Source organism: Coregonus lavaretus, assembly GCF_964263955.1.
Source record: "Coregonus lavaretus genome assembly, contig: HAP1_SCAFFOLD_4617, whole genome shotgun sequence".
NCBI classification, from domain to species: domain Eukaryota; kingdom Metazoa; phylum Chordata; class Actinopteri; order Salmoniformes; family Salmonidae; genus Coregonus; species Coregonus lavaretus.
Genome location: NW_028166427.1, coordinates 32,858 through 47,394, shown reverse-complemented (window position 1 = coordinate 47,394; position 14,537 = coordinate 32,858). Strand labels below are relative to the sequence as shown.

The 14,537-nt window shown below is 47.3% G+C and overlaps 1 protein-coding gene across 1 annotated transcript; it reads left to right on the top strand.

Annotated features, from left to right (window-relative positions):
* The first annotated feature begins 240 nt into the window (after positions 1 to 240).
* On the top strand, positions 241 to 13,652 carry LOC311114739 (long-chain fatty acid transport protein 1-like). Its single transcript, XM_084189976.1, has 10 exons — positions 241 to 1,266; positions 1,379 to 1,448; positions 1,760 to 1,851; positions 2,104 to 2,213; positions 3,974 to 4,183; positions 4,406 to 4,532; positions 8,344 to 8,481; positions 12,075 to 12,239; positions 13,242 to 13,388; positions 13,494 to 13,652. The coding sequence occupies exons 2-10, from the start codon at positions 1,417 to 1,419 to the stop codon at positions 13,649 to 13,651; spliced, it is 1,179 nt and encodes a 392-aa protein (XP_084046102.1). The 5' UTR covers positions 241 to 1,266; positions 1,379 to 1,416; the 3' UTR covers position 13,652.
* The last annotated feature ends 885 nt before the right edge of the window (positions 13,653 to 14,537 follow it).

Sequence of the window (14,537 nt, the reverse complement as noted above, 5' to 3'; positions counted from 1 at the left end):
TTTACCCTAGATGCCCCTCCCTCCCTACACACACAAACACACACATGGGTTCTCAGTGTTTGTATAGTGTTATCTAAAGGACAAACACACACTGACTTCAAACAAGCATTCAGACTGGACCAGTTCTCTCTCTGTGTGTGTGTCTGTGTGTGTGTGTCTGTGTGTGTGTCTGTGTCTGTGTCTGTGTGTGTGTGGGTGTACCCTCTTCACCCTCAGAATATGTCATGTAGTGGGTTTGAGTTCAACACACACACAGAGACACACAGACACACAGAGACAGACACATATACACAGAGACACACAGAGACACAGAGACACACAGACACACACACAGACACAGACATACAGACAGACACAGAGACACACAGAGACACACAGAGAGACACACAGAGAGACACACAGAGAGACACACACACACACAGACACAGACACACAGACAGACACAGACACACACACACACACAGACACACACAGAGACACACACACACAGACACACAGACACACAGACAGACAGACACACAGACACACACAGACACACACAGACACACAGACAGACAGACACACAGACAGACAGACACTGAGACACACAGACACACAGAGACACACAGACACACACAGAGACACACAGACATAGAGACACACAGACACAGAGACACACAGACACACACTGAGACACACAGACACACATACACACAGACAGACCCACAGACAGACACAGACAGACAGACAGACAGACAGACAGACAGACAGACAGACAGACACATAGACACCCACAGACACACATACCCACAGACAGACCCACCGACAGACACACCGACAGACACATAGACACAGAGACACACAGACAGACAGACGGACAGACAGACACAGAGACACACAGACACTCAGACAGAAACACACAGACACACAGACAGACACACAGACAGACACACAGACAGACACACAGACACACAGACAGACACACAGACATAAAGACACACAGACACTCAGACAGAAACACACAGACAGACACACAGACAGACACACAGAGACACACAGACAGACAGACACACAGACACAGACACACACAGAGACACAAAGACACAGAGACACACAGACACACACAGACACAGACATACACACAGACATACACGCACACGCAAACGCAAACGCACACACACACACACACACAAACACACACTGACAATTGGATCTGTGACTACGAATTAATTATTCAATTCAATGATAATAAGTCACTATGACTCATAATGTGATATACTTGTCTGAGTGAGTAAGAGTCTGAAAAGGTAGAATAATAACATGAAAATGTGTGTGTGTGTTAACTTTGTGATTAACATCTTACAACTGCTGTAATAACCATTCCCCTCCCTCCCTCCAGATAGACTATTCTATATCTATACCTCTGGTACAACAGGAATGCCTAAGGCTGCTATTGTGGTGCATAGTAGGTGAGTGACACCTAGTGTGTTCTAGTGAGTGACACCTAGTGTTCTAGAATGGTGTTAGTGTGTTCTAGTGTGTTCTAGAATGGTGTTAGTGTGTTCTAGTGTGTTCTAGAATGGTGTTAGTGTGTTCTAGTGTGTTCTAGAATGGTGTTAGTGTGTTCTAGTGTGTTCTAGAATGGTGTAAGTGTGTTCTAGTGTGTTCTAGAATGGTGTTAGTGTGTTCTAGAGTGTTCTAGAATGGTGTTAGTGTGTTCTAGAAATGTGTGTAGTTTGTTCTAGAATGGTTCTAGATTGTTCTGTGTGTATGTTATCAGGTACTATCGCATCGCTGCCTTTGGGTTCCATTCCTTCGGCCTGCGTCACGATGACATAATCTACAACTGTTTGCCTCTCTACCACTCCGCTGGTATGTACTCATCATGTGTGTGTGTGATAGGATCTTGGAGTATTATTACAACATGCTCATAGCAACAGAGAACAGCTATAGAGTTACAGTAGCAAGCTCTTGCATGTCATCCTCTACCCCCCCCCCCCCATCTCTATCTGTCTCTGTCTCTGTGTGTGTGTGTGTGTGTGTGTGTGTGTGTGTGTGTGTGTGTGTGTGTGTGTGTGTGTGTGTGTGTGTGTGTGTGTGTGTGTGTGTGTGACCTCTCTCTAGGTAACATTATGGGTGTGGGACAGTGTCTGCTCCATGGGTTAACTGTTGTAGTGAGGAGTAAATTCTCTGCTAGCCGTTTCTGGGACGACTGTGTCAAGTACAACTGCACGGTGAGTTTATCAGCCAATCACACACAACAACAATGGGAGGTCTGAGACCTTGAACCCAACTGAGGTGAATGAGCCGTTCAGACAGGGTTTTGTTTAATAGGTTGTTTTTCTGTTGTTGATGTAACATAATTGTTTTGTTAAAGGTCCAATTCAACCATTTTTCTCAATATCAAATCATTTCTGGGTAACAATTTTCAATTAAAATGGTCAAAAAGGAACAAAAATAGCTTCTTAGCAAAGGGAACTTTCTCAAGCAAGAACTTTGCTAGGACTGTCTGGGAGTGGTCTGAGTGGGGAGGGGAAAACTGAAAACGTGCTGTTATTGGCAGAGAGGTTTGGAACTCTCTTTCTTATTGGTCTATTAACTAATTTACCGCATGGTGATGTCACCAGGCAGGCCAAAACTCCATCCCACTAAAACAGGCTGATATTTCAGCCAGTCTTTTCAAACAGCTCTTACACTAAAAGGGCATTATCACAATTTCACAGTATTATTCCAACTTTATAGTGTGGAAATATAAAACACAGGAAAATCACGTTTTTGACTGCACTGGGCCTTTAATACCAGTCAGTGGTTGGGGTCGTGTATAGCACTTTGTGACATCTGCTGATGTAAAAAGGGCTTTATCAATACATTTGATTGATTGATTTATAGTGGGGTGGCGGGAGAATTACAATAATCTGTATTCTTAATTTTTGCATCGGACAATATACAAAGTTTCTTGAAAGATAATTAGAAAAATACAATTTTATTGAGTAAATTTATTTATTGGTTATCTTAATTTTGAAAAGAGAGAACCTTCAATTTATTACATTTTTATTTGTATATATATATATATATATATATATATATATATATATATATATATATATATATATATATATATATATATATATATATGTATGAGCGAGAGATTTAAGGTTGTCATTAGATTTGGGGTTTGGGGTGAAAAAAATGGGGTCCCCGCTGAAAAGGTTTGAATACCACTGCTCCAAGTGTATCCTTTTGCCACAAGATGGTGGGGTTGTGCAAGAGATTTGTGCCCACTTCAATTCTACTTCGTGTGTGTATGCATATATACTGAGTGTACAAAACATTAAGAACCCTTTCCATGACATAGATTGACCAGGTGAAAGCTATGATCCCTTATTGATGTCACTTGTTAAATCCACTTAGATCAGTGTAGATGAAGGGGAGGAGACAGGTTAAAGAAGGATTTTTAAGCCTTGAGACAATTGAGACATGGATTGTGTACGTGTGCCATTCAGAGGGTGAATTAGCAAGACAAAAGATTGAAGTGCCTTTGAACGGGGTATGGTAGTAGGTGCCAGGCGCACCGGTTTGTGTCAAGAACTGCAACGTTGCTGGGTTTTGCACGCTCAACAGTTTCCTGTGTGCATCACGAATGGTCCACCACCCAAAGGACATCCATCCAACTTGACACAACTATGGGAAGCATAGTCCATGCCCCGACAAATTGAGGCTATTCTGAGGGCAAAAGGGGAGGGTGCGGGGCGACTCAATATTAGATGTTCTTAATGTTTGGTATACTCAGTGTATGTGTGTTTGTGTGTGTATCAGTGGAGGCTGGTGGGAGGAGCTATAAGAGGACGGGCTCATTGTAATGGCTGTAATGAATTAAATGAACGGAGTCAAACATGTTTGTGTTTGATACCGTTCCATTAATTCCATTCCAGCCGTTACAATGACCCCGTCCTCCTATAGCTCCTCCCACCAGGGTGTTTCTCTCCATCTACAGGTGGTTCAGTATATAGGTGAGATGTGCAGGTACCTGTTGGCCCAGCCAGAACGTCCCCCCCAGGTGTGTCACCGTGTGCGTGTTGCCGTGGGTAACGGGCTCCGCCCCGCCGTGTGGGAGGAGTTTACACAGCGCTTCAGGATTCACCAGGTGGCAGAGTTCTACGGCGCCACCGAGTGTAACTGTAGCATCGCAAATATGGACGGAAAGGTGTGTGTGGGGGGGGGGGAGTGTGTTCTTATGTTATGTCATGTCATTATTATCTGTGATGTAAATGTAATGGTGTGTTGTGTGTTTCGGCATGTGGCCCTCTGTGCGTTCATGGGTGTGTGTCCATGACCGTCCATCCATGTGTGTGTGTCCGTCCGTGTGTGTGTGTGTGTGTGTGTGTGTGTGTGTGTGTGTGTGTGTGTGTGTGTGTGTGTGTGCCAGGTGGGTGCGTGTGGGTTCAACAGTCGCATCCTGCCCAGTGTGTACCCCATCAGACTGATTCAGGTGAACGAGGGGACGGTGGAGCTAGTACGGGACAGACACGGGCTCTGTATGCCCTGTCAACCTGGTGAGAACACACACTATCTATCTATCTATCTGTCTGTCTGTCTGTCTGTCTGTCTGCAGTGCATTCGGAAAGTATTCAGACCCCTTGACTTTTTCCACATTTTGTTACGTTACAGCCTTATTCTAAAATGGATTCAATAGTTTTTTCCCCTCATCAATCTACACACAATACCCCATAATGGGTTTTTATAAATGTTTGCAAATGTATTACAAATAAAAAACTGAAATAGAACATTTACATAAGTATTCAGACACTTTACTCAGTACTTTGTTGAAACACCTTTGGCAGCAATTACAGCCTCGAGTCTTGGGTATGACGCTACAAGCTTGGCACACTGTCACGCACGTTGACTGATGACTCGTGGAACCAAGGCGCAGCGTGATAAGCGTACATCTTTAATTAGTACTTAACACACGAACAAAACCAAAACAACAAACCAACGATACGTGAAGTCCTGAGGTTACACACACCAAACCTTTACGGATCAAGATCCCACCAACTAACTGGTGCCAACAGGCTGCCTAAGTATGGTCCCCAATCAGAGACAACGAGCTACAGCTGTCTCTGATTGGGAACCACCCTGGCCAACATAGATCAACACGATCTAGAACAAAAACATAGAAAACTAAACAATGAAAATCCACACCCTGGCTCAACATTTAAGAGTCCCCAGAGCCAGGGCGTGACAGTACCCCCCCCCCCAAAGGCGCGGACTGCGACCGCGCTACACAAACACAAGAGGGTAGGGGCCGGGTGGGCATTCCGCCTCGGAGGCGGATCCGGCTCCGGGCATGACCACCACCTTTTCTCCACCTCCCCGTTGCGCCCCTGGTCTGGTCTGGCCCCGCTGACTGGAGCTGGACTCGACGACGGTGGACCAAACCTTACCAGCTCCGGACTGGAGCCGCTGGCCAGAGCTGGACTGGACACCGGTGGAGCGGATTGCTCTGACTCCGGAGTGGAGCAGCTGACCGGTGCCGGACCAGGCACCGGTGGAACAGGCACGGGCCATGCCGGACTGGACACACGCACCACTGGCTTGGCGCGGGGAGCAGGAATGGGCTGGACCGGGCTGACGACGCGCACCACTGGCTTGGTGCGGGGAGCAGGAACGGGCCGGACCGGGCTGACGACGCGCACCACTGGCTTGGTGCGGGGAGCAGGACCAGGCCGGACCGGGCTGGCGACGCGCACCACTGGCTTGGTGCGAGGGACAGGAACAGGCCGGGCTGGACTGGGAACATGCACCACTGGCTTGGTGCGGGGAGCAGGAACAGGCCGGGCTGGACTGGGAACACGCACCACTGGCTTGGTGCGGGGAGCAGGAACGGGCCGGACCGGGCTGACGACGCGCACCACTGGCTTGGTGCGGGGAGCAGGACCAGGCTGGACCGGGCTGGCGACGCGCACCACTGGCTTGGTGCGAGGGGCAGGAACAGGCCGGACCGGGCTGGCGACGCGCATCACTGGCTTGGTGCGCGGGACAGGAACAGGCCGGGCTGGACTGGGAACACGCACCACTGGCTTGATGCGGGGAACCGGAACGGGCCGGGCCGGACTGTGGAGGCGGACTGGAGGTCTGGAGCGGAGAGCTGACACAACCCGTCCTGGCTGAATGCCTATTTCCACACAATATGTGTGAGGCATCAGCACAGGACGTACAGGGCTGTGCACTCGTACTGGCGCTACAGCACGTGGCACTGGCGCAGGATATACGGGACCGAGGAGGCGTACTGGAGGCCACGAGCGTTGAGCTGGCACACCCCGTCCTGGCTGCATGCCCATCTTAGCACGACACGTGCGTGGTGCTAGCACCGGACGTACAGGACTGTGCCGGAACACTCGCGGCACAGTACGTGGCTCCGCATAACACGGAGCCTGCTCAGTCTCACGCTTCCTAGCCTGAGTACGGGGAGTTGGCTCTGCTCTAACTCTAGGCTCCGCCAACCACCCTTTTAGCCCCCCCAAAAAAAATTATTGGGGCTGTCTCTCGGGCTTCCTCCTCGGCCGGTACCCTCTGCGTTGCCGCTGCTCCTCTCTGTAGCGCGCCTCCACAGTCTCCTCCCAAGGACGGCGATCCATTCCGGCCTGAATCTCTTCCCAAGTCCAGGATCCCTTCCCGTCCAGGATCTCCTCCCAAGTCCAGGCTGTCTGTTCCTGGACACGCTGCTTGGTCCTCTTTAGGTGGGATCTTCTGTCACGCACGTTGACTGATGACTCGTGGAACCAAGGCGCAGCGTGATAAGCGTACATCTTTAATTAGTACTTAACACACGAACAAAACCAAAACAACAAACCAACGATACGTGAAGTCCTGAGGTTACACACACCAAACCTTTACGGATCAAGATCCCACAAACTAACTGGTGCCAACAGGCTGCCTAAGTATGGTCCCCAATCAGAGACAACGAGCTACAGCTGTCTCTGATTGGGAACCACCCTGGCCAACATAGATCAACACGATCTAGAACAAAAACATAGAAAACTAAACAATGAAAATCCACACCCTGGCTCAACATTTAAGAGCCCCCAGAGCCAGGGCGTGACACACACCTGTATTTGGGGAGTTTCTCCCATTATTTTCTGCAGATCCTCAAGCTCTGTCAGGTTGGATGGGGAGCGTTGCTGCACAGCTATTTTCAGGTCTCTCCAGAGATGTTCAATCGGGTTCAAGTCCGGGATCTGGCTGGGCCACTCAAGGACATTGAGACTTTTCCCGAAGCCACTCCTGCGTTGTCTTGGCTGTGTGCTTAGGGTCATTGTCCTGTTGGAAGGTGAACTGTCACCCCAGTCTGAGGTCCTCAGCGCTCTGGAGCAGGTTTTCATCAAGGATCTCTCTGTACTTTGCTCCATTCATCTTTCCCTCGATATTGACTTGTCTGCCACTGCAAAACATCCCCGCAGCATGATGCTGCCACCACCATGCTTCACCGTAGGGATAGTGCCAGGTTTCCTCCAGACGTGACGCTTGGCATTCAGGCCAAAGAGTTCCATCTTGGTTTCATCAGACCAGAGAATCTTGTTTCTCATGGTCTGAGAGTCTTTACGTGCCTTTTGGCAAACTCCAAGCGGGCTGTCATGTGCCTTTTACTGAGGAGTGGCTTCCGTCGGGCCACTCTACCATAAAGGCCTGATTGGTGGAGTGCTGCAGAGATGGTTGTCCTTCTGGAAGGTTCTCCCATCTCCACAGAGGAACTTTAGAGCTCTGTGAGAGTGACCATCGGGTTCTTGGTCACCTCCCTGACCAAGGCCCTTCTCCCCCGATTGCTCAGTTTGGCCGGGAGGCCAGCTCTATGAAGAATCTTGGTGGTTCCAAACTTCTTCCATTTAAGAATGATGGAGGCCATTGTTCTTGGGGAACTTCAATGCTGCAGAATTTTTTTTGGTACCCTTCCCCAGATCTGTGCCTCGACACAATCCTGTCTTGGAGCACTACGGACAATTCCTTCGACCTCATGGCTTGGTTTTTTCTCTGACATATACTGTCAACTGTGGGACCTTATATAGACAGGTGTGTGCCTTTTCCAAATCATGTCCAATCAATTGAATTTACCACAGTTGGAAACATCTCAAGGATGATCAATGGAAACAGGATGCATTTGAGCTCAATTTCGAGTCTCATAGCAAAAGCTCTGAATACTTATGTAAATAAGGTATTTCTGTTTTTCATTTTTAATAAATTTGCAAATAATATATAAAAAATTTTATGAGGACATTTTAGAATAAGGCTGTAAACATAACAACATTTTGAAAAAGGGAAGGGGACTGAATACTTTCTGAATGCTCTGTATCTAACTCTATACCCCCCCAGGTGAACCAGGTCTCCTGGTTGGTTGTATAAACCAGAATGATCCTTTGAGGAGGTTTGATGGTTATGCCGACCAGAGCGCCACCAATAAGAAGATAGCTCACAACGTCTTCAGGAAGGGAGACATGGCATATCTCTCAGGTAGATACATCTCCTCTTTAGATACATAGAGATACATCTCCTCTTTAGATACACAGAGATACATCTCCTCTTTAGATACACAGAGATACATCTCCTCTTTAGAGACATAGAGATACATCTCCTCTTTAGAGACATAGAGATACATCTCCTCTTTAGAGATATAGAGATACATCTCCTCTTTAGATACACAGAGATACATCTCCTCTTTAGAGACATAGAGATACATCTCCTCTTTAGAGACACAGAGATATATCTCCTCTTTAGATACATCGAGATACATCTCCTCTTTAGATACACAGAGATACATCTCCTCTTTAGAGATATAGAGATACATCTCCTCTTTAGATACACAGAGATACATCTCCTCTTTAGAGACATAGAGATACATCTCCTCTTTAGAGACACAGAGATATATCTCCTCTTTAGATACATCGAGATACATCTCCTCTTTAGATACACAGAGATACATCTCCTCCTTTCTCTTCTCCCCTCTCTCTTTTTTCTCTTTTTCTGTGTCACTCTCCATCTCGTTCCCTCTTGCGGTCTCTCTCTCAAACTAACGCTCCATCTCAAAGTGTAGAGTTGCAGGAGATGAGCTTTAAAACTTCACAATGTTCTCTCTGCCGCATGGCAAAATGTGTAGCATTGTAGGAAATGAGCATTAAAACAGCAAAATCTTCTCTCCACCAACAAGAGTGGTGTGAACAGTTTGGGGTTCAATCTGAACCTTTGCCACCTAGGACATTTGTATGACCGGACCACTTGAGGACCCCTGTGTAATAGAGACCAGTACTGGAGGTACTGTTGGAGGTTTCAGTGAGGAGGTAGACAAATGGACCCAGTGCATTGCCCGTGGTGAGGGCTTTTAATGGGGAAATCACAGTGTCATGCTATATACACTGCTCAAAAAAATAAAGGGAACACTTAAACAACACAATGTAACTCCAAGTCAATCACACTTCTGTGAAATCAATCTGTCCACTTAGGAAGCAACACTGATTGACAATACATTTCACATGCTGTTGTGCAAATGGAATAGACAACAGGTGGAAATTATAGGCAATTAGCAAGACACCCCCAATAAAGGACTGGTATTGCAGGTGGTGACCACAGACCACTTCTCAGTTCCTATGCTTCCTGGCTGATGTTTTGGTCACTTTTGAATGCTGGCGGTGCTTTCACTCTAGTGGTAGCATGAGACGGAGTCTACAACCCACACAAGTGGCTCAGGTAGTGCAGCTCATCCAGGATGGCACATCAATGCGAGCTGTGGCAAGAAGGTTTGCGGTGTCTGTCAGCGTAGTGTCCAGAGCATGGAGGCGCTACCAGGAGACAGGCCAGTACATCAGGAGACGTGGACGAGGCCGTAGGAGGGCAACAACCCAGCAGCAGGACTGCTACCTCCGCCTTTGTGCAAGGAGGAGCAGGAGGAGCACTGCCAGAGCCCTGCAAAATGACATCCAGCAGGCCACAAATGTGAATGTGTCTGCTCAAACGGTCAGAAACAGACTCCATGAGGGTGGTATGAGGGCCCGACGTCCACAGGTGGGGGTTGTGCTTACAGCCCAACACCGTGCAGGACGTTTGGCATTTGCCAGAGAACACCAAGATTGGCAAATTTGCCACTCTTCACAGATGAAAGCAGGTTCACACTGAGCACATGTGACAGACGTGACAGAGTCTGGAGACGCCGTGGAGAACGTTCTGCTGCCTGCAACATCCTCCAGCATGACCGGTTTGGCGGTGGGTCAGTCATGGTGTGGGGTGGCATTTCTTTGGGAGGGCGCACAGCCCTCCATGTGCTCGCTAGAGGTAGCCTGACTGCCATTAGGTACCGAGATGAGATCCTCAGACCCCTTGTGAGACCATATGCTGGTGCGGTTGGCCCTGGGTTCCTCCTAATGCAAGACAATGCTAGACCTCATGTGGCTGGAGTGTGTCAGCAGTTCCTGCAAGAGGAAGGCATTGATGCTATGGACTGGCCCGCCCGTTCCCCAGACCTTAATCCAATTGAGCACATCTGGGACATCATGTCTCGCTCCATCCACCAACGCCACGTTGCACCACAGACTGTCCAGGAGTTGGCGGATGCTTTAGTCCAGGTCTGGGAGGAGATCCCTCAGGAGACCATTCGCCACCTCATCAGGAGCATGCCCAGGCGTTGTAGGGAGGTCATACAGGCACGTGGAGGCCACACACACTACTGAGCCTAATTTTGACTTGTTTTAAGGACATTACATCAAAGTTGGATCAGCCTGTAGTGTGGTTTTCCACTTTAATTTTGAGGGTGACTCCAAATCCAGACCTCCATGGGTTGATACATTTGATTTCCATTGATAATTTTTGTTTTTTTGAGCAGTGTACAATAACAAACATAAACCATGACTGAACAGGAAAACTGGGGATGAATGAATACATCCAATAATTACTGAGCTCTCAAATGAACCAGGCTTGAACCATGCCTGTAGCAACCTGTCCCCCTGGGAATGGCCAACAATAACATAACCCAACAACAGGATAAATCGTGCTTCAGACCACGGACCTCGTTTGACAATTGGCACCCCCTAACGCAGCAGGAAGAAATAATTCACCTCTTCAATAAATGAGGAAGTAAACAGGGAAGTTTGTAACATATATATATTCCAGTAGAAATAGTGATGTCAATACGATGTGCACTTTGGAAGGCAAACTGATGAAAAGACATGAATGGAAAGACTAAATAACACACCACAGAAGGACATTACATCATAGACACATGACATCATAAACACATGACATCAGAAACACATGACATCAGAAACACATGACATCATAAACACATGACATCGTAGACACATGACATCATAAACACATGACATCATAAACACATGACATCATAGACATATTCAATAAACTGCCTTTTCAGAAAGCCAGAAATCGTTTCGGTGTCTGGTTATTAAACAGTAAGGTATCAGACTGACACCAGCTCCATGACACCCTCCTCTACATCTTCACACATAATGTTGGTTTTCTGTACTGAATTAAACCTCTCTATCCCACCTTCACCTGTCCCCACAACAGGAGGTTGGTGGCACCTTAATTGGGGAGGACGGGCTCATGGTAATGACTGGAGCAGAATCAGTGGAATGGTATCAAATACATCAAACACATGGTGTCAAGGTGTTTGATGCCATTCCATTTGCTCCATTCCAGCCAATATTATGAGCCGTCCTCCCCTCAGCAGCCTCCACTGGTCCCCACACATCTCTCTCCTCCCTCTCCCATCCCTCCTCTCTCCCCTCCCTCTCTCCTCCCTCTCCCCTCTCTCTCTCCCTCTCTCCCCTCTCTCTCTCCCTTTCTCCCCTCTCTCCCCTCCCTCCTCTCTCCTCTCCCCTGCCTCCTCTCCCCTCCCTCCTCTCTCCTCTCTCTAGGTGATGTGTTGATGATGGATGATCTGGGTTATATTTACTTCTGGGGCCGTAGTGGAGAGGGTTACACATCTCACGTATAAACACTCTTTCTGCCCCCCCCCTCTTCTCTTTCTCTGTCTCTCTCTCGCTCTCTCTCTCTCTCTCTCTCTCTCTTTCTCTCTCTCTCTCTCTCCCTCCCTCTAGGTGATGTGTTGGTGATGGATGATTTGGGGTACATGTATTTCCGGGACCGTAGTGGAGACACGTATCGCTGGAGAGGAGAGAACGTCTCGACTACGGAGGTCGAGGCAACACTCAGCGGTCTGCTGGGACAGACTGACGTAGCAGTCTATGGAGTCACTCTGCCAAGTAATGCACATGACATAGTTGTCTATGTAGTGCCTGTGTCAGGTTATATACATGACATATGGTCTATGTAGTGCCTGTGTCAGGTTATATACATGACATATGGTCTATGTAGTGCCTGTGTCAGGTTATATACATGACATATGGTCTATGTAGTGCCTGTGTCAGGTTATATACATGACATATGGTCTATGTAGTGCCTGTGTCAGGTTATATACATGACATATGGTCTATGTAGTGCCTGTGACAGGTTATATACATGACATATGGTCTATGTAGTGCCTGTGTCAGGTTATATACATGACATATGGTCTATGTAGTGCCTGTGTCAGGTTATATACATGACAAAAGGTCTATGTAGTGCCTGTGTCAGGTTATATACATGACATATGGTCTATGTAGTGCCTGTGTCAGGTTATATACATGACATATGGTCTATGTAGTGCCTGTGTCAGGTTATATACATGACATATGGTCTATGTAGTGCCTGTGTCAGGTTATATACATGACATATGGTCTATGTAGTGCCTGTGTCAGGTTATATACATGACAAAAGGTCTATGTAGTGCTTGTGTCAGGTTATATACATGACATAAGGTCTATGTAGTGCCTATGTCAGGTTATATACATGACATATGGTCTATGTAGTGCCTGTGTCAGGTTATATACATGACATATGGTCTATGTAGTGCCTGTGTCAGGTTATATACATGACATATGGTCTATGTAGTGCCTGTGTCAGGTTATATACATGACATATGGTCTATGTAGTGCCTGTGTCAGGTTATATACATGACATATGGTCTATGTAGTGCCTGTGTCAGGTTATATACATAGTATAGTTAAAACAAGACAGTCCCTGTACTTTATATACTACCAGGCTATATACTAAATATGACAAAGAAACATGACAATGAAGTCCCTTTGCCAGGTAATAAACATGAGATGGTAAAAAAAAAGACACTATACTGACCTCTTTTAAAATGTACCTGTGTCTGTCTACAGGTGTGGAGGGAAAGGCTGGGATGGCAGCCATTGCTGAGGGTGCGGATCAGTTTGACTTTGATGTGTTCTTGGGGGCGGTGCAGAAAGCCCTGCCTCCCTACGCACGCCCACTCTTCCTCCGGCTCCTTCCCCAGGTCGACACCACAGGTGAGACGGGCGCACGCAACATGCAGTCCAATGGACAGACACAGACACACACACACACACACACACACACACACTTCCTAATTCCCCCCCCCCCTCCCTCTCTAGGCACCTTCAAAATCCAGAAGACCCGTCTGCAGAGGGAGGGATACGACCCTCGGCACTCTGCTGACCGGATCTACTTCCTCAACAGCCGTGCAGGATGTTATGAGGTTGTTACTGAGGAGTTGTATATTGCCATTACAGAGGGAAGAATGTCTCTATGAGAGGGAGGGAGGGAGGGAGGGAGTAGTGAACTTTTGGGGAGAAGGGACATACTGAACACCTTGACTCAGGATGGTCTTCGTTGCTATGGCAATAGTGAGACCAGATTGTGATGTACTTAAGGTCAATGGCCTTACGAGTCCAAAAAGCTGTGTGTGTGTGTGTCTGCGTACGTGTGTGTGTGTGTGTGTGTGTGTGTGCCCATGCGTGTGTTGCTGCTAGAATGAATCTATTACTGCTGGCCTGAGTCTAGTAGTCTGGGTAGGAGCAGATATGGACAATATAAAATATGAGACTTAACGTACTTCAGAAAGCCATAATAAACTGAAAGTCAGCGTTAGGCAGCTGTCATTACAATCCAATAGAGATTCTCTCACCAGCGAACACCTGCCTTCTTTAAGTTCTTTCTGAGATATCTACACACGTGTACCCAGCTAATGCCTGCCTTCATAGGCTGCGTTTACACAGGCAGCCCAATTCTGATCTTTTCCCACTAATTGGTCTTTTGACCAATCAGATCAGCTCTATTGTCAATAATTGGCCAAAGTTCAGATTTGGGCTGCCTGTGTAAACGCAGCCTTATACTCAGCTAACATGTGCCTTCGTAAGGCTCAGGGGGAGACCCAAGTGGCACCCTATTCCCTATGTAGTGCACTACTTTAGGCCAGGGGCCATAGGGCTCTGCTGGGTCAAAAGTAGTGAACTATATAGGGAATAGGGTGCCACTTGTGTCTAACGTCCTTACCTTCTGATCATGGCCATATTCAGTGTTTGCCATGTTTAAAGGGGCAATCTTCGATTGCTACATCAATTTTTGTGCTTTTAAATTCATGACATATAGCCATTGATCCTTGAAGAATATAACTTACAAATACTTAGTCTAACTGT

Excerpts from the sequence above, each read along its gene's own strand:
- LOC311114739 (XM_084189976.1), top strand. The coding sequence starts at position 1,417 with ATGCCTAAGGCTGCTATTGTGGTGCATAGTAG. Across the intron at positions 2,214-3,973 it reads GTGTCAAGTACAACTGCACG|GTGGTTCAGTATATAGGTGA; the intron begins GTGAGTTTATCA and ends CTCCATCTACAG. Across the intron at positions 4,533-8,343 it reads CTGTATGCCCTGTCAACCTG|GTGAACCAGGTCTCCTGGTT; the intron begins GTGAGAACACAC and ends ATACCCCCCCAG.